Here is a 19800-nt window from a genome sequence, read left to right as displayed (position 1 = left end):
GGTACCTCCTTTACATTTCTGCCTTATATCGGTGTTTAATTCTTAGTACACAGTGTTTTAATAATTCTGATAAGTAGTTAAGCCTATTCCTCAATTTAATTGGAAATTCTCTGAAAACCAGTTTTACACTACTTTCAATGTTTCACAGCCCCTGAATAGGCTTTCAATTAATTGGAGTTAAAAACAGTATCACTGAATATTTTATTTATCTTACATCTTCTGCCATTCTCCAGCAACTTATTTTCCAAATGCGTCTATATGGATTCCCTTCAACAGGTTCTAATTCTGTTCCTATAAAACAGTAAAAGAAAATTTCTGGTTTAAAATGAGACCTTATTACAATCCTTTCTAAAAAAGAGAAGCTATAGTTCACAAAGATTGGCATTTAGAGCGAAATGCCTTTGTCCTCAACTGTCAGAATAAAATCTACTAAAATACCTCCATTAACATTAGGGTCATGGTACAGTTTCCAGCCTTCAAGTGTTGCAGCTCTCCATGCTTGACCACAGCGTTTACAGAGTCGTTGTGCCTTAGGAAACAAGAAAGAGCAGTCAGTCCAATAACCAGGGTGCTTTATAGTAAAGTATAACCAATATATGACAAGCTTAGATAACTTATGGAACAAATGTTCCATCCATCCCATTACAAGGGATGGATGTAGGCAGTTAATAATGGAATTCTGGCTGGGTGTGGTGCTCACGCCTGTAATCCCAACACTTTGGGAGGCCAAGGCGAGTGCATCACCTGAGGTCAGGAGTTCCAGATCAGCCTGGCCAACATGGTGAAACCCCATCTCTACTAAAAACAGAAAAACTAGCCAGGCGCAGTGGCAGGCACCTGTAATCCCAGCTACTCGGGAGGCTGAGGCAGGAGCATCGCTTGAACCCAGGAGGCAGAGGTTGCAGTGAGCCGAAATTGCGCCACTGCCCTCCAGCCTGGATGACAGAGTGAGACCCTGTCTCAAAAAATAAATACATACATACATACATACATACATACATAATGGCATTCTATTTTTAAAACATATGCATGTCTTTCTGTGGCCTCTGCCTTTTTCTTTCTTTTTAAAATTTTTTTGTAGAGACAGAGTCTCATTATATTGCCCAGGCTGGTCTCAAACTTCTGGACTGAAGGGATCCCCCCGCCTCAGCCTCCCAACGTGTTGGGATTACAGGTGTGAGCCACCATACCTGGCCCTCTTTTTATTTCTACAAAATCCCTTTTCTGTTTGACTTTAGGCTTAACAATAGGTTCCCACGGCACCCACTGGCATTTAATTCTGCTAGAAACAAATGGGGTTAAAGAGGTTGATGACCTCTGATTTATGAAAAACTATTACAAAAACAGTCTCTAAAGACAAGGCTGTTACTGCTCATTTACTCCACTGATGATATTGCATGTTCAACTTGACCAATAGATCAGTAAGTCAATGTGTTTATATACCAGTAAGGTAAATACATGTTTTTGTTCCATCATCCCTTTAGGGAATCACCTTTTCCCCATTCTTAGCTCCTATGTTTTGGATAGGCCTGATCCCATTCCAGAAATCTAAGGTTAGGGATGTGAGCTAACAAGATTCACCGCCAGGACTCTTGCTGGAGATACTGGGAAAGAAAATATACTCCTTTTACTGAGATTGCTAGCTGGCAAGAGGATGTAAGCTTGGAGCTTCTCGTATCCATCTCTGATACAACATGGGGAGTAGCTTTCTGGGAATGAAGGCACAGAGAGGAGGGTTGAGCTATGGGTCTTGGAAACAGACAGTATCCTAGTGATATCTTTGGAGTTCCTGGATCCTGCTGAAAGCCAGATATACCTTCTATACTTCCCACTTCCATGAGCCAATCAATTCTCCTCTTGTAAGCATAAAGTAACTTAGGTTGGGTTTCTATCACTTGAACCCAGAAAGCCTGATTGATACAACTAGTTAAAGAATATCATACCCCTAACATCATTCTGAACTTACAGCCTTTAAAATCTATGAGAGCTATGTAGGAATTAACATGGAAAACTGTTTTGATATGGTATCTTAAAAAGGCAGGATAAAAACTCAATATAGAATATTGAAAACATTATGCTAAGTGAAATAAGATAGTCACAAAAGCACATTGTATGATTCCACCTATACATCACAGAGACAGTAAGTAGATTAGAGGTTACAGGGGCTGAGGGAAGAAGAGAATGAGGCATTACTGCATATAATGGTTACGGTTTGTATTTGGGTTGATGAAAAAGTTTTAGAAACAGACAGTGGTGATGGTTTCCCAATACTGTTAATGTAATGAATGCCATGAACTGCACACTTAAATGATTAAAATGGCACATTTTGTTATATAATAATATATAATATATTATACAATTCACAGAATGAATAATGTAATACACCAAAACCATTGAATGGTGTCACTTGAAATGGGTGAATTATATGGTATGTAAATTTTATCTCAAATTACTATTAAAAAAGAGGGAAAAAACTTGAATGTATAGTATGACTGCAACTATCTTAAAAAGGAAGACAAAAGAAAAAGGGCTATAAGTAAATACAAAACACTCACTATCTGGTTTTATAAAGCTAGTGAGACCTTGAGAATTTCTATTTTTTGAGCCTTCAATAATATGATTGTATTTTTGTTTTTTAAAATAAATCCCATGGCCGCGTGTGGTGGCTCACACCTGTAATCCTAGCACTTTGGGAGGCTGAGGTAGGTGGATTGCCTGAGCTCAGGAGTTTGAGACCAGCCTGGGCAACATGGTGAAACCCCGTCTTTATTAAAATGCAAAAAATTAGCCGGGCGTGGAGGTGTGTGCCTGTAGTCCAAGCTACTTGGGAGGCTGAGGCAGGAGAATTGCTTGAACCTGAGAGGTGGAGGTTGCAATGAGCCAAGATCACGCCACTGCACTCCAGCCTGGGCGACAGAGCAAGACTCCGTCTCTACAAAAACTAAATAAATAAATAAAATAAATCCCTTGTTTACCATAGTAATTTCTAGTATCTTGCACATTATCTAGCAGAGTGGCTGGGACTTATATATTTTCTGAATAAACAAGTACATGGTATCAACTTCTTTTTTAATTTAAAATATTTTAATAATAGAGACAGGGTCTTGCTATGGTGCCCAGGCTGGTCTCAAACTCCTGGTATCAAGTGATCCTCCTGCCTTGGTCTCCCAAAAATGCTGAAATTACAGGCATGAGTCACTGTGCCTGGCCAACTTCTTTTCTTAATAAAAAACATAAGAATGATGCTTAGTAAACCAAGATTTATTACTGTAAGAAATTATTACTGTAAGAAATTACATAAGAAATTAATATATGCTTATGGTTGATAACATAGAAGAGAACAAACAACACTTTGAACTGACATAGAATCTGTCTAAAGACCATTGCAAAAAGTACTGTAAACAAAGTACAACATAATACTGAAGCCAAACTCCTACACATCACACTATCTCACCTAAAGAGCCATCTGGTAAACTGTCCAATTAGATACTTATCATTCTACATATAAGATATTAACTATCACCCACATTTTTAAAAGGTAAGGTTAAAAGGAAGAAGTTTGAGGGCCACTGTAGCCTTCAAGTGCCTAAACAGTATCACCTAGAATTAGGGTTAGGTTTATTCTAAACTCTGAACAATCAGAATTAGAAATAATGAAGATTGGGTCAGGTGCAGTGGCTAATGCCTACAATCCCAGCACTTTGGGAGGCCAACGCAGGAAGATCACTTGAGCCCAGGTGTTCATGATCAGCCTGGACAACATAGTAAGACTTCGTCTGTACAAAAAATAAAAAAGTTAGTTGGGCATAGTGGCATGTACCTGTAGTCCCAGTTACTCAGGAGACTGAGGCAGGGCTTGAGCCTGGGAGGTAAGGACTGCAGTGGGCCGCGATTATATCACTGCATTCCAGCCTAGGCGACAGTGAGATCCCATCTCAAAAAAAAAAAGAAAGAAAGAAAGAAAAAGAAAAAAAATAAATGAATGGAGATTGGGCCAGGTGCAGTGTCTCATGCCTGTAATCCCAGCACTTTTTAAGGCCAAGGCAGGAGGATCACTTAAGGCCAGAAGTTCGAGATTAGGCTGGGCAACATGGCAAGACACTGTCTCAAAAAAAACAAAAACAAAAACAAAAATCTCAAATGGAACAAAAAAATAAATAATGCGGATATACCTAGAGTATGCAGTACAATATGGGGAAGAAAAGTATGACTTGTTATAAATAATTTTCTATTAATTAGAGTTGTACAAACTAGATTACATTGTTTTCTCAAGTTACATGTGCCTTATCACCAGAAATGTTCGCACAGGAAGTTAGATCTAGAAATACCATGAATGGAATTACTGCATTAGAAGGCATACTAGGCAGCCACAAAAATCTCTTCCAACTCAAAAAGTCTATGACTTTTTGAAATTAGACAAGAAGGGTACACATGACTGACCTCTTCTGTCATTCCAGCACGGATTAGAGTGAAGAGATATTTGAGTAATCTAACTTCATCTTCTCTATCCAGATCATCAAGGGGCATTTTCTGTCTTATGGGAGCATCAGGGTCCTGTAAGAAGAAAAAAAAAGTCATCATCAATCATAAATCCTTTGTACTTACATACATTTTACACATCATCAAGAGATGATAAACCTATCCTGAGTTTATATACAAATAAATTCATTTTTTCTTTTTTCTTTTCCAAGACGGAGTCTTGTTCTGTCGCCCAGGCTGGAGTGCAGTGGCGCGATCTCAGCACACCACAACCTCCACCTCCTCTGTTCAAGCAATTCTTCTGCCTTAGCCTCCCGAGCAGCAGGGATTATAGGTGCACGCCACCACGCCCAGCTAATTTTTGTATCTTTAGTAGAGACAGGGTTTCACCACGTTGGTCAGGTTGGTCTCGAACTCCTGACCTCATGATCCACCCACCTTGGCCACCCAAAGTGCTGGGATTACAGGCGTGAACCACTGCGCCTGGCTGAAATAAATTGTTTCAATTTAATTAAGTAACAAAGGGAATGAAGCTGTCACAAGATTACAAGTGTTCCAAATAGCCACACAGTCATCTGCTTCCCTACTTAAAACATACTCAGTTGGCCCACAAAGGGCATGCCTCAGTCAGGCAAGGCAGAAATACTACTAGCCTATCCCAGCCCAGGTAACACTAGAAGATGACTTGAGTTTCACTCTGTCATAGCAGCTACATGGTCAAGTCTAAATAGAATTAGACCTAGATGGAAGAAGAACACAAAGCAAAAACCTTCTGTTCTGTGACTACAAAGTGCTTACCTGGTACTTTTTGAGAACATATGGAAAGAGGGCCTATTAAGACCTATTTTGGGATTAATGCCATATAAAACACACCAATGCCTAATAAAAAAAATTTAAACAGATTTCTAATAAATAAGTACAAATCTCCCAAAACAGTTATTTATACCTACCTTTTTTTCATGTGCTTCTAAGCATTTAGGATAATATATTGTTCTCACTTTAGCAGCAAAGAGCACACATGATCTACATGATGGATTTCCAATGGAAAACAATTTTAATGTGACTCAAGAAAGGAAGTAATTCTTACTCCACATGTTACTTAGTGTATGGTAATATGAACATCAATTCAGAAAATGGAATACATAATAGATCAATTCACTACTTTCATAAATATTTTGCAAACATATAATTCAATTTTGGAACATGGTCTCTTTCTGGCAAAAGGAAATCACCACTTTCCAGCTGGTAAGATTAAATGATTTTCAGCTGTTGCCTGCTACAATGTAATTTAGCTATAATCAATTTTAAGCTGTTAAGAGTAGTTTCCAAACAATTTTCTTTTTCTTTTTCCCAAACAATTTTCATCAAAAACCACTTTGTTACTAAACGGAATTCTAGAAGTTTTTTTCAATTGTTACTTATTTCTCTCTTTTCACTATAAACATTTCACGTGCCCTACCTGTCATAAAGCTTCATTCCTTTGTTTCTAGAATAATTCAGCTTCAGTTCTTTTCAAATCCACTGTTATTCCTACTACTCATATCCTAGAATAACCGTTCTAACCTCAAACCAATAAGGCTTTAGTTTTTTTTCACTTGCTTTCAACATAAAAGAGCTTTCATAGGTCAGTCACTACCTTATATAGGCAGAGTCAAATCTTAAGATAAGACCAAAAATAATTTGTTTTTAATGCTGTCAAGTATACTTTCCACAACTTATTACTTACAATTCAAAGGTCATGGATATGTTTCAATATATTCCATCAGATTCCAATGCAACTTAGTTGTTTTAGAGTAAAATGTTAGTGTGTGCAAACCTTTAGAAGAGCAAAACAAAGATCCACGAGAAAAAATTCTCAGCCTGAAAAAAAAATCAGTTAACTTTGAAGGCAACTTTCATTTCAAAGAACATTTACCAATTCAGTGACAAGCGGACGAACACTTCCAATGTAAGAAGTCAGCTGCCGTTGTTTTAAGGTATGTAGAGTATTTTCCCTGAAAGAAATAATAAGTACCAAATTTTTTAAAGGGGTAATTTTAATAGATCTATTTTTAAAAAATCAAATCAAGTCAAAGGAAGAAAGACAGACTACAATCCCAGAAAAAACATGCAAAAATCCTTAATACAGAAGTACATTTTAGTTCAGATGACTAATGATGTTGAGGGCTTTTTCATGTCCTTATTGGCCATTCATCTATCTGGTTTTGTGAATTATCAGTTGAAATTTTTGCCATTTTTGCTAGGATTATCTTTTTACTATTGAGTTATAGTTCTTTATGAACTACACATCCCAGTCTGTGGCTTGCTCCCATTTATTTTCTTAATGGTGGTTTTTTTTTTTTTTTTGGAGACAGGGTCTCGCTCTGTCACCAAGGCTAAAGTGCAGTGACACAATCATGACTCACTGCAGCCTCGACCTCCCAGGCTCAAGTGATCCTCCCATTTCAGTCTCCTGAGTAGCTGGGACTACAGACACATACCACCATGCCCTGCTAACATTTTAATATTTTTGTAGACATGGGGTCTCACTATGTTCCCCTGGCTGGTCTTGAACTCCCGGCCTCAAGTACTCCTTCCGCCTCAGCCTCCCAAAGTGCTAGGATTACAGGTGTGAGCCACCATGTCTGGCCAATGGTATTTTTCTAATGATACATTTTTAATTTTGATAAAGTCAAACCAATTTTTTTCCCTGATTATTGCTTTCTATGAGCTAAGATACATCTATCTATTCTCAAGTTACTAGGATATCTTCCTATGCTTTTCTTTAAAAGCTTTATGGTTTTTAGCTTCTACATTTAGGACTATGACACATCTTGAATTAATTGTTGGGTATGGAGTGAGGGAGCCGTCAAGGTTAATCTTCTTTCTCATAGATATCATTTTTCTGCAGTTTGTAAAAAAGGAATTCCATTCCCTGCTGGATTGCTTTGATGTCCTTGTTGAAAACCAAATGACCATATCAGTGTGAATCTGTTGTGGGGCTCTCTGTTCTGTTCCACTGATCAGCAAAAAAAGATTAACTCTTTAAAAATTGTAAAAACCCAACAGGGCATTTTAACTAAAAAACAAACAAACAAACAAACAAAAACTTATTTTCTGAAAATGAAAACTTCCTTTCAGAAAAAAATCACATCCAATTAAGATTTAATTTTTAACAAATGCTTAGTAGCAGTAATTTCCTAGCTAAGCAGAGAAAATATATAATTGACTTACAGACTTTGTACACACGTTACTGAATTCAAAGGCAATCTGGCAATCTGACCTTTTTTTTTTTTTTTTTGAGATGGAGTTTTGCTCTTTTTACCCAGGCTGGAGTGCAATGGCATGATCTTGGCTCACTGGTGCCCGCCACCACGCCTGGCTAATTTTTGTATTTTTAGTAGAGATGCGGTTTCACCATGTTGGCCAGACTGCTCTTGAACTCCTGATCTCAGGTGATCCACCTGCCTTGGCCTCCCAAAGTGCTAGGATTACTGGCATGAGTCACTGTGCCTGGCCACAATCTGACCTTTTAAAAATCTTTTGCAAGTCTTAAACCGTGCCCGGCCACAATCTGACCTTTTAAAAATTTTTTGCAAGTCTTAAAATAAACTGTCCCTTTAACTTAGGGGAGCTTTCTGGTTTCAAGGGCCTATAATAATTTAGAAATACTGAAGAGTGTAAGCAAAAGCAAGACAAAACAAAATAAACCCACACAAGTAGCTGAAAACAGGACAGAAGTGTCTTCTTGACAATCAGAAGATAATCTTCTGATATGATCAATAATCTTATTAAGAAAAAAGCAGGCAGGTGATTGTTTGAAAACATAAATTGGACCATGTCATTCTTCTCTTCTCAAGGTTTCCCATCACGTTTAGAATAAAGTCCAGAATAGTTACATTGGCCTGTCTGTAAAAGCCCTGTATCTGGCTTCCTCCAATTTGTTTTCTACCATTCTTTTCCTTGCTGTGTTCCCACTGGCTTCTTTGTGCAAACACTTTACGTTCTCTGGGTCATTACAGTTCGTTTTCCTGCTCAGAATAGTTATCCCCCAGATTTTTGCATGGCTGGCTGCCTTTATTTTATAAAAGTCTCTTACTACCTTAGAAAAGCCTTCTCTGGCCACCTCTTCAATTTAAAGTAGGACTCCCTGTCCTATCTATCCATTAATTCTAATCCTTTTTTTTGAGACGGAGTCTCGCTCTGTCACCCAGGCTGGAGTGCAGTGGTGCGATCTCGGCTCACTGCAAGCTCTGCCTCCCAGGTTCAAGCTCCTGTCACATCAGTATTTAAATACAGAATTCAGGATCTCCTACTTTAAAAACAATCTCCCTTCTGAGTCACTTTTATTTTATTTATTTATTTATTTTTTGAGACAGGGTCTCACTCTGTCACCCAGGCTAGAGTGCAGTGGCGCAATCTTGGCTCACTGCAACCTCTGCCTCCTGGGTTCAAGCGATTCTCCTGCCTCAGCCTCCCAAGTAGCTGGGACTACAGGCACCCACCATCATGCCCGGCTAATTTTTTGTATTTTTAGTAGAGACAGGTTTCACCGCATTAGCCAGGATGGTCTCGATCTCCTGACTTCGTGATCCACCCGCCTCAGCCTCCCAAAGTGCTGGGATTACAGGTGTGAGCCACAGTGCCGAGCCTCTAATTCATTTTTTTCCCCAAAGCTCGGAATACCCAACAGAATATACATACGTCTCTTGGTATCCATAGGGGATTGGTTCTGGGACCCTACTCAGATACCAAAATCCAAGGATGCTCAGATCCTTTACATAAAATGTTGTATTATTTGTATATAATCTACGCATGTTTTCCCATATACTTTATATCATCTTGATTACTTAAAATACCTAATACAATGTAAATGTTACGCAAATAACTGTTATACTATATTTTTAAATTTGTATTACTTTTTTTATCTTGTTATTTTTATTGTTTTATTCCAATTATTTCTTTTCTGTTTTTTGTTTTTTTTTTTAAGATGGCCTTCTCTGTTGCCCAGGCTGGAGTGCAATGGTGTGAACTCGGCTCACTGCAACCTCCGCCTCCTGGATTTAAGCGATTATCCTGCCTCAGCCTCCCAAGTAGCTGGGATTACAGGTGTGTGTCACCAGACCCGGCTAATTTTTGTATTTTTAGCAGAGACAGGGTTTTAACATGTTGGTCAGGCTGGTCTTGAACTCCTGACCTCGTGATCCACCCGCCTTGGCCTCCCAAAGTGCTGGGATTACAGGCATGAGCCACCACACCCGGCTTGTTTTATTCCAGTTATTTCTGATCTGCAGTTTGTTCAATCCATGGATGCGAAACCCACAAATTCAGAGGGCCAACTGTGTATTTGCAAATTAGCTATCTAACTCTCTTAAACAATTATAAATTCCATAAAGGCAAAGCCTTTACTTGTTTTGCTCACACACTGAACAAAGTAGTGTGAACAAAGTAAAAACTGAATAATACTTATTGAAAGATGAATGAACAATATCAACATTGAGTGACCTTAAGAATTAAAGTTTGGTAACTTACCAATATACTGATTTTGCATAAAACTCAATATTATCAGAAAATTCTCCAATTTCATCTTTGGCAATACTCTCTAACCAATCTACCACCAGCTAAGAAAGAAAGAAAAAAATAAATTAGTGTTAACTACCAAATCTATTCGTGTTTTATTTGTAGTGGCACTACTACCCTTAATTCAAACAGTTACAGAATTTTTTTTTTTTTTTTTGAGACAGAGTCTCACTCTGTCGCCCAGGCTGGAGTGCAGTGGCATAATCTTGGCTCACTGCAAGCTCTGCCTCCTGGGTTCACGTCATTCTCCTGCCTCAGCCTCCCGAGTAGCTGGGACTACAGGTGCCCACCACCACACCCGGCTAATTTTTTTTGTATTTTTAGTAGAGACTGGGTTTCACTGTTAGCCAGGATGGTCTCGATTTCCTGACCTCGTGATCTGCCCGCCTCAGCCTCCCAAAGTGCTGGGATTACAGGCGTAAAGTTTCTGATTTTAAAAATATCAAGTAACAATTTTTCCAAACACTATTTTTACTTTTTTAAGATAAATAAATATTATAGCAAAAGAATAAAATTTTCTATAGGAATAATCGTTTTTAACAGGCTATTCCTGAAAATACTAGGGCTATTACTTAAAAATCAAAGAATAAGGTTTCTAATTCCTTTTAATCGCAAATAAAAAGATCAAGTAGAAAAAAAATTCAGAAAAAAGTTTTAAGTTAAAAAAAACTTCAGTACTTTGCATGTCATTAACCTTTTCTCCATGTTTCATAAAAAAAATTTTAAAATTCTAGTCATACCTGACTTTGTCGAACAAGTGAATCCCTCTGAAATAACGCTTCCACAACAGTTTTTTCACTGGCATTAAGAGCCTATTATGAAAAATATTTAAAGGATAAACAGAACGAAAAGAAGATGCTGTAAGAAATATTATTTTAACAGAAAGATAAAAAGCCAGTATGAAACAAGTACAGTTAATCATCTATACATAAACATTTTACCACATAGTAAATCTGCATATTCATCATTGAAAAGTATCTATTGTGTAAATTCCAAACTGCTACATCAATTGTAGCTGCTCTTACCTGGTATTTTGATTCTTTACACTTGAAATTTAAAATTCCATTTTCCCAGAGATGGTGTTTTGGGGAAAAATAAACACAAAATAAAACAAACAAAAAACTTTAATAGGCCAGGCATGGTGGCTCACACCTGTAATCCCAGCACTTTGGGAGGCCGAGGCAGGCAGATCACTTGAGGTCAGGAGTTCAAGACCAGTCTGGCCAAAATGGTAAATCCCCCTCTCTACTAAAAATACAAAAATTAGCTGGGCGTGGTGACGCAAGCCTGTAATCCCAGCTACTCAGAGGCTAAGGCACAAGAATCACTTGAACCCAGGAGGCAGAGGTTGCAGTGGGCTGAGATCACGCCACTGCACTCCAGCCTGGGTGACAGAGCGAGACTCCACCCCAAAATTTAAAAAAAAAACTGTAATACAGGGCTGAATACAGCCATGTTACATGTTAGAAACTAAACATTTAAAAACTTTAAAATCCTTTATAGTCTATACAGAAGTTGATAAGTAATAAAAGCTAAGAGCAATCCAAGGCTCTTACAACTGACTTTAAAAGACAATTTAATGCAAATATTAGCAAGTAATACTACGCAGTATATTAAAAGGATAATATATTGTGACCAGTTCAAGAATGGGTCAAATTAATTAATTAATCCATTTTATCCATGGGTTAAAGGAGAAAAGCTACATGGACTTCTTGACAGGTACCAGAATATTTCATAAAAATATCTTCATAAATTTTACCTTGCCATTTTGATTTAAAAAATATATATATCTTCATAAATTAGAAGTAGACTAACTGAAACCTCTAGCAAACATAGTCGTCCCTTGGTATCCATGGGGGATTGGTTCCAGGACCCCTCGTGGATACCAAAATCTGTGGATGTTCAAGGCCCTCATATAAAATGTTGTAGTATATTTTATTTAATTATTTATTTATTTTTTGAGACAGAGTCTTACTCTGTCACCCAGGCTGGAGTGCAGTGGACCTGATCTCAGCTCATTGCAACCTCTGCCTCCTGGGCTCAAGTGATTCTCATGCCTCAGCCTCCTAAGAAGAAGGGAGGTGCCTGCCACCACACCTGGGTAATTTTTGTATTTTTAGTAGAGACGGGTTTCACCATGTTGGCCAGGCTGATTTCAAATACCTAGCCTCAAGCAGTCTACCTGCCTCGGCCTCCCAAAGTGCTGGGATTGCAGGCGTGAGTCACCTCATCCAGCCAAAATGCTGTAGTATATTTTAAATCATCTCTACTGGACCTGGCTGTGATAAAAAAATAATGAACAACAACAAAATCATCTCTAGATTATGTATAATATCTAATATAATGTAAATGCTACATATGTAAATAGTTGTTATATCACTTAGGGATTAAAAACATGTGCACATATTCAGTATAAACCCAATGATCTTTTATTTGAGACAGGGTCTCGCTCTGTCACCCAGGCTGGAGTGCAGTAGCACAATTATAGCTCACTACATTCTTGACCTCCTGGGCACAAGCGATCCTCCCATCTCAGCCTCACATGTAGATGGGACTAGGCATGCACCACCATGCCCGGCTAAGTTTGTCACTTTTTGCAGAGACTGGGTCTTGCTATCTTGCCCAGGCTGCTCTTGAACTCTGGGCTAAATTGAGCCTTCCACCTTGGCCTCCCAAAGTGCTGGGATTACCGGCATGAGCCTCCACACCTGGACCATTTTTTTTTTTTCTTTTTTGACAGTTGGCAGAGCTAGCTGAGGTTTTATTTTGGAAAAAAAAAAAATTGAATTGTTTTGTAGCTGTAGGCATGGGCAAGGGGGGTACCCCAGGCAGTAAACTCCCCGCTACGGGTGGGCAGAGGGCTAGGGCTGAGCCTCAGGTGGCTCTCCTGTTCCCTGTGCTCCTCAGGACAGCAGCCTCTCTGGGGCAGCCGCAGAAGGGGTAGGCCGCTGTCACAGCTGTTCACTTGGTCAGTACATCAGACGACTTGGACACCAGCTTTCTGTCGTGGGTCTCGATCTTCACAATCACAGCCCTGGTGGAGCTGGTGCAGCTGAAGGAACTGGAGCCCACACCAGAGCCAAAGCTGGAGCCCAGGCTGTAGCTGAGGCCAGGGCTTGTGAGGCCCCCGTAGGCCGAGCTCAGACCACCTGCATAGCCACTGGTGGTCTTTGTATGGATACTCATGTTCTGCATCGCAGACTCCAGCTGGCTCTCCTCCTCCTCCAGCAGCTTCCTTTAAGTGGTGATCTTGATGTCCAAGGCCAGCTTGAAGTTCATCAGCTCCTGGTACTCCCACAGCTGCCGTGTCATGTCCTGCTTGGCCCGCCCGCCTCCAGCTTGGACAGCTTGGTGTTGGCATCCTTAACTGCCAGCTCCCTGTGCTGCTCAGCATCTGCGATGGCGGCCTCCAGGGAAGCCCTCTGGCCTTTGAGGCCCTCAATCTCATCCTGGAGCCGACTGATGTTCCCGTTCATCTTGGAGAGCTCAGTCTTTGTGCGCCACCGGTCATCCTATGCTTCCAAGCCAGCGTCTGCAGCTCCTCATATTTGACCTCATGCTCTCAGCCTCAGCCTGGTTGTGGTTGGCGATCTCCTCGTACTGCGCCTTGACCTCAGCGATGATGCTGTCCATGTCCAGGGAGCGACTGTTGTCAATGGACAGCACCACAGATGTGTCTGAGATCTGGGACTGCAGCTCCCAGATCTCCTCTTCATACAGTTGCCTGAGGAAGTTGATCTCTTCAGTAAGCCCTTCCAGGTGAGACTCCAGCTCTACCTTGTTCTTGTAAGCTTCATCCACATCCTTCTTGATGAAGACAAATTCATTCTCCATCTCTGTATGCTTTTTGATCTCATCCTCGTACTTGTTCTTGAAATCCTCCACCAGCCCCTGCATGTTATCAAGCTCCACCTCCAGCTTCAGCTTCTCTTGGCCCAGAGTGTACAGCTGCCAGCAGAAGGTTGTTGATGTAGCTCTCGAACACGTTATCCGTGTTGCTGTGAGCCATTTTCTGCCGCTGCAGGGGCCCCCACTTGGTCTCCAGCATCTTGTTCTGCTGCTCCAGGAACCGTACCTTGTCAATGAAGGAGGCAAACTTGTTGTTGAGGGTCTTGATCTACTCCTTCACCTGGGTGCACACAGCTTGGATGTTGGGGTCCACCTCCAGGTTAAGGGGGTTCAGCAGGCTCTGGTTGACCGTGACTGCGGTGATGCCTCCTATACCACTGGCCCCGCCAAAGTCTCCACCCAGGCTACCCCGGAAGCTGCTGCTGCCCATTTGGGAGAAGCTCGAGGAGCTGATGCAGGCACTGGGCCCACATATGTAGGAACGGCTACTGAAGGCCCTGCGGCCAGAGTTGGACACCTTGAAGGAATTCTGGGTCACTCTGATGGACATGGTGGAGGCAGAAGTGAAGGCAGGCAGGCTGAGCTAGGCGGAGATTCGAGGAGCAGAGAAGCTGCTTCTTGGTGATTCTTTTTTTTTTCTTTTAAAGAATACTTTTGATCTGCGGTTGGTTAAATTCATGGATGTGGAACCCACATATAAGGAATTTCGGCTGACTATACTTAACTGTAAAGTGAGATACTCCCTTTAAAATCCAGAAGATGAGGAGTAAGAGTTCATTATTATTCAACTTTACTTTGAAAATTCTAACTAACATAATAAAACCAGGAAAAGAATTAAGTTAGCAATAAGTATGGAAAAATAGTCAAAGTCATCACTACTTGTAGATAACAGAAATGCCTGGAAAACCAGAGGAAACCTATTAAAACTAGTAAGTGGGCTCAATAAATAGCCAAATATGACAGTCTTCCTAGATGTGCATTTGGAATGAAGTATTTGTGGGATAAACAAATTAAAAGATTGGAAAGATATTAAAAAATATTTTAAGTGAAAAAGTAGCCTTGGAGTTTGAGACCAGCCTGGGCAACATAGTAAGACGCTCCATCTCTATAAAATATAAAAAAGAAATTAGCCAGGCATGGTGGTACACACCTGTAGTCCTCGCTACTTGGGAGGCTGAGGCAGAAGGCTCACTTGAGCCCAAGAGTTTGAGGCTGCAGTGAACTATGATCATGCCACTGCACTCTGGCCTGGGAGACAAAGTGAGACCATGTCCCCGCCGTGCTGGCCACCCCCAAAAAAAGAAAAAGAAACAAAAGAAAAAAAAAAGCAGTCTAACAGATACACATAAAATATTTATTATAAATATACATTATCTCCTTTTTTAACTATATATACTTGCTTCAAATATGAATTACTTTTGGGTGAGGCACGGTGGCTCACGTCTGTAATCTCAGCACTTTGGGAGGCCAAAACAGGTGGATCACTTGAAGCTAGGAGTTCAAGACCAGCCTGGACAACATGGTTAAAACCCTGTCTCTACTAAAAGTACAAAAATTAGCTGGGTATGGTGGTGCATGCCTGTAATCCCAGGTACTAGGGAGGCTGAGGCATAAGAATTACTTGAACCCGGGAGGTGGAGGTTGGAGTGAGCTGAGATCACGCCACCGCACTCCAGCCTGGGCAATAGAGCAAGACCCTATCTCTTAAAAAAAAAAAAGAATTACTTTTAAAAACAGAAAATATAAAGAAGTTAAACCCCAAAAAGGCATCTGATCTTGGTGGTTTAACAGGCATCTATGTGTACATATTTTTTCAAAACAGATATAGCTGGTTTATTTTGGAAACAAGTCTCATCCAGAAATGTTATTTGCTGCATTTAAAAAATATCTGAGGCTATTTGCATGTTTCTTCCCCAAACCCTCAATCCAGCCAAGTCCAGTTTTACCACCCAAGGTCCTTTCAGGATCCCAGGCCTGGAGGCTGTAGAAGACAGCATTGAATCCTAAGGGCAAAAGAATGGTGTTTACTTGTCCAGACTTTCTCTCACACACATATATATGTATGAAGAAAAACATTCACTGCATTTTTTTTTTATTTTTTAGAAACGGGATCTCACTCTGTTGCCCAGGCTAGAGCGCAGTAGTATGATCATAGCTCACTGTAGCCTTGAACTCCTGGGCTCAAGTGATCCTCTGGCCTTAGCCTGACAAGTTGCTGGGACCACAGGCATGTGCCTCTACACCAAACTATTTACTGCATTATTAATGGCTACAGCAAAAATACCAGTAACAACCTAAATATGTCCAGCTGAATGTCTCAAAAAATTACAGTACATTTATACTCTGACATACTATGAAAAAATATGGTAAAAACCTACATGAATTTTAAAAAATCTAAGAAATATTAATTTTAAAACTCTCAGTATAAGCCGGGCACAGTGGCTCACACCTGTAATCCCAGCACTGTGGGAGGCTGAGGTGGGCGGATCACAAGGTCAGGAGATCGAGACCAGCCTGGTCAATATGGTAAAACCCCATCTCTACTAAAAACACAAAAATTAGCCAGGCATGGTGCCACAAGCCTGTAGTCCCAGCTACTCGGGAGGCTGAGGCAGAAGAATCACTTGAACCCAGGAGGCAGAGGTTGCAGTGAGCCATGATTGCGCCCCTGCACTCCAGCCTGGGTAACAGAGTGAAACTTCATTTCAAAAAAAAAAAAAAAACTCTCAGTATAATGTATAAATGAAATCATATTATATGTTAAAAAACAAATGTGTGTGTGTATACAAGTATGTGAGTGTATGTTTATATATATGTATGTATCTATAAAGATGCATAGAAAAATGTCTGGTAGGATACATACTAAAACTTTTACACTAAATAGTCAGTGGGATAAAAAGGGACTTTTACCTAATTTAACTCTCTAATATAAATCAATATGATTATTTTATGAGATTGAACCTTTTATTTACTTGTAAAATTTTTAAAATGAAGAAACTCAAGATGGAAGGCTGAAAATAAAACCCTGGCTGGGCGCAGTGGCTCATGCCTGTAATCCCACCACTTTGGGAGGCCAAGGTGGGTGGATCACCTGAGGTCAGGAGTTCGAGACCAGCTTGGCCAACATGATGAAACCCCGTTTTCTATTAAAAATACAAAAAATTAGCTGGGCGTGGTGGGGCACGCCTGTAATCCCAGCTACTCAGGAAGCTGAGGCAGGAGAATCACTTGAACCCGGGAGGCGGAGGGTGCAGTGAGCCGAGATCACGCCATTGCCCTCCAGCCTGGGGCAACAAGAGCGAAACTCCTTCTCCAAAAAAAAAAAAATCCTATTAGTAACATTTTAATTTGTATGTATTTATAAAGGAAAAAATTAATATAAAACTTACAGTAACTGCAAATACACTTTCCTCTTCTAATACAGACTGTATTCTGTCTCTGGGGAAAAATAAGACAACATAAAAAAGCCTTATTTCACACGAATATAATGAACTCACCACTGAGCATCTGAGAGAAGGAAAATTTGGCTAACTTCTTTTTAAAAATTTTTTATTATTTATTTTTTCAAATATGTATATCTGTATTTTTGTAAACAAAAATGGGACAACAGGCCGGGCACACTGGCTCATACCTGTAATCCCAGCACTTTGGGAGGCTGAGACAGGCAGATCACTTGAGGTCAGGAGTTTAAGACCAGCCTGGCCAACAACAGAGTGAAACCCCGTCTCTACTAAAAATTAAAAAATTAGGCAGGGCACGGTGGGTCACGCTTGTAATCTCAGCACTTTGGGAGGCTGAGGTGGGTGGATCACCTGAGGTCGGGTGTTCGAGACCAGCCTGGCCAACATAGTGAAACCCTGTCTCTACTAAAAACATAAAAATTAGGCCAGGTACGGTGGCTCACGCCTATAATCCCAGCACTTTGGGAGGCCGAGGTGGGTGGATCACCTGAGGTCAGGAGTTTGAGACCAGCATGGCCAACATGGCAAAACCCTGTCTCTACTAAAAATATAAAAATTAGCCGAGCGTGTTGGCATGCGCCTGTAATCCCAGCTACTCGGGAGTCTGAGACAGGAGAATTGCTTAAACCTGGGAGGTGGAGGTTGCAGTGAGCCAAAGTCACACCACTGCATTCCAGCCTGTGCAACAGAGCGAGACTCCATCTCAAAAATAAAAATAAAATAAAAATACAAAAATTAGCTAGGCATGGTGGCCAGCATCTGTAATACCAGCTACTCAGGAGGCTGAGGCAGGAGAATCGCTTGAACCTCAGAGGCGGAGGTTGCAGTGAGCCAAGGTTGTGCCACTGCACTCAACCTGAGCAACAGAGTGAGACTCTTTTTCAAAAACAAAACAAATGGCAAAGGGGACATCATTTATATATTAATATGAAATCCAGTTTTCATATAACAATATGTCATGAATATGTTTCCATGTCAATGAATATACACAAATGGTAATTTATTTATTTATTTACATTATTATTTTTTTTGAGATGGAGTCTCACTCTGTCACCCAGGCTGGAGTGCAGTAGCACAATCTCGGCTCGCAACCTCTGCCTCCGAGGTTCAAGTGATTCTCCTGCCTCAGCCTCCCAAGTAGCTGGGATTATAGGTGCCCACCACCACGCCTGGCTAATTTTTGTATTTTTAGTAGAGACAGCGTTCTACTATGTTGGCTAGGCTGGTTTTGAAGTCCTGACCTCAAGTGATCCACCCACCTTGGCCTCCCAAAGTGCTGGGATTGCAGGCATGAGCCACTGCGCCCAGCCTACAAGTGCTAATTTAAAATGGCTGCAAGTATTCTGGTTCTAACAGAGCTGCTGTAATTCATTTAACCAATTCCTTAGTAGTAGTTTTTAATTTTTTGAGATTTAAAAGTTTTATTCATATGTGGTTGTATATATTTCTCATTATTTTCTTAGGTTAAATTTCTAGGCATAAAATTCCTAGATTCAAGGATATGTACGTGGTATAATCTTTGCCTTCTGGAAAATTTGGTTAACTTCTTTCAAACTTCCATATTACATGAAGTCTAACTTTCAGCTCTTTTCTTAATTTAGCCTAAGTATTGCACTATTTTTAGTACTTTCCTTAAGTCTTTACACACATCCAATTTTGGTAACTACCAGCTTTATGATCTGATATCTTCCTCTTCCCTCTTGACTCACTCTTGACAACTAAGGTATTCGAAATGATAAGCATCAAAAATAGCAAAACCTATTTCCAAGCACGACCTACCCTAACTTTTAAATTAATTTGCCTGTTGGTTTATTACCTTGTGTTTATTTCACTTATGAATTCTAGACACCATTACCTATACAAAGAAGCCAGCAGCCTCCACGTGACCATCTCCTGTTGAAGAAGCCAGAGCATACTGGCTGTTTTTGAAAATTTTTGAAGTCCAGGTGTTGCTCGACTCACTATTTTACTCAGTATATTCACCTGAATAAAAAACACAGATGTAAAGAGGTTAATTTTCTACAATTTTGAGTCACTGTTAAGTTTGTATTTGAACAGAGTGCTAAAATAATTGTATTTAATAAGTATATATTATAAAATTGCCTCCTCTATTTTGTCTTTTTAAATTAAATGTAATGTAATGTAATGTTCCCACTAGAAATGGATCTAATTTGGAACAAGGTGTGTTTATCTGAGTATATATATAAGTCTAACATACTCTTGATTTCAGATCCAACAGTGGCAGTGATGGATATATTTTTTTCTCCCTGTATATCTACCCAGAGGATAAGTGAAATCAAACCTATACCTGGAAAAATCATAACATAAGCCAACATTTTAGCAATTAAAATTTAAAAAGTTATCTTAAAATTATGTTTGAAAAATTTATATCAGGTAACTAATTAAGAAAGATATTTTCCTAAGATTGGCACCAAAAACATTATCATTTCTA

General features: G+C 39.9%; 1 protein-coding gene and 1 pseudogene across 3 annotated transcripts in view; both read right to left on the bottom strand.

Annotated features, from left to right (window-relative positions):
* Window positions 1–19800, bottom strand: part of NUP107 (nucleoporin 107) — a 56708-nt gene that overhangs the window by 22699 nt on the left and 14209 nt on the right. For 2 of the 3 annotated variants that reach the window (XM_024256704.2, XM_024256705.2), the window contains 8 exons: window positions 19204–19331; window positions 17277–17325; window positions 10779–10850; window positions 9991–10079; window positions 6395–6473; window positions 4441–4554; window positions 439–529; window positions 215–291 (listed from right to left, as the gene is read on the bottom strand). In XM_024256704.2, the coding sequence (XP_024112472.1) occupies window positions 215–291; window positions 439–529; window positions 4441–4554; window positions 6395–6473; window positions 9991–10079; window positions 10779–10850; window positions 17277–17325; window positions 19204–19331 (699 nt within the window). The remainder of the gene's footprint in view (window positions 1–214; window positions 292–438; window positions 530–4440; window positions 4555–6394; window positions 6474–9990; window positions 10080–10778; window positions 10851–17276; window positions 17326–19203; window positions 19332–19800) is intronic. The other variant, XM_054527393.1, reaches the window with a different exon arrangement.
* LOC129049155 (keratin, type II cytoskeletal 8-like) lies at window positions 11462–17270 on the bottom strand (annotated as a pseudogene).

Source organism: Pongo abelii, chromosome 10, assembly GCF_028885655.2.
Source record: "Pongo abelii isolate AG06213 chromosome 10, NHGRI_mPonAbe1-v2.0_pri, whole genome shotgun sequence".
Classification (NCBI taxonomy): Eukaryota; Metazoa; Chordata; class Mammalia; order Primates; family Hominidae; genus Pongo; species Pongo abelii.
The sequence above is the reverse complement of the archived record's forward strand: the minus strand, read 5'-3'. Positions and strand labels throughout refer to the sequence as shown.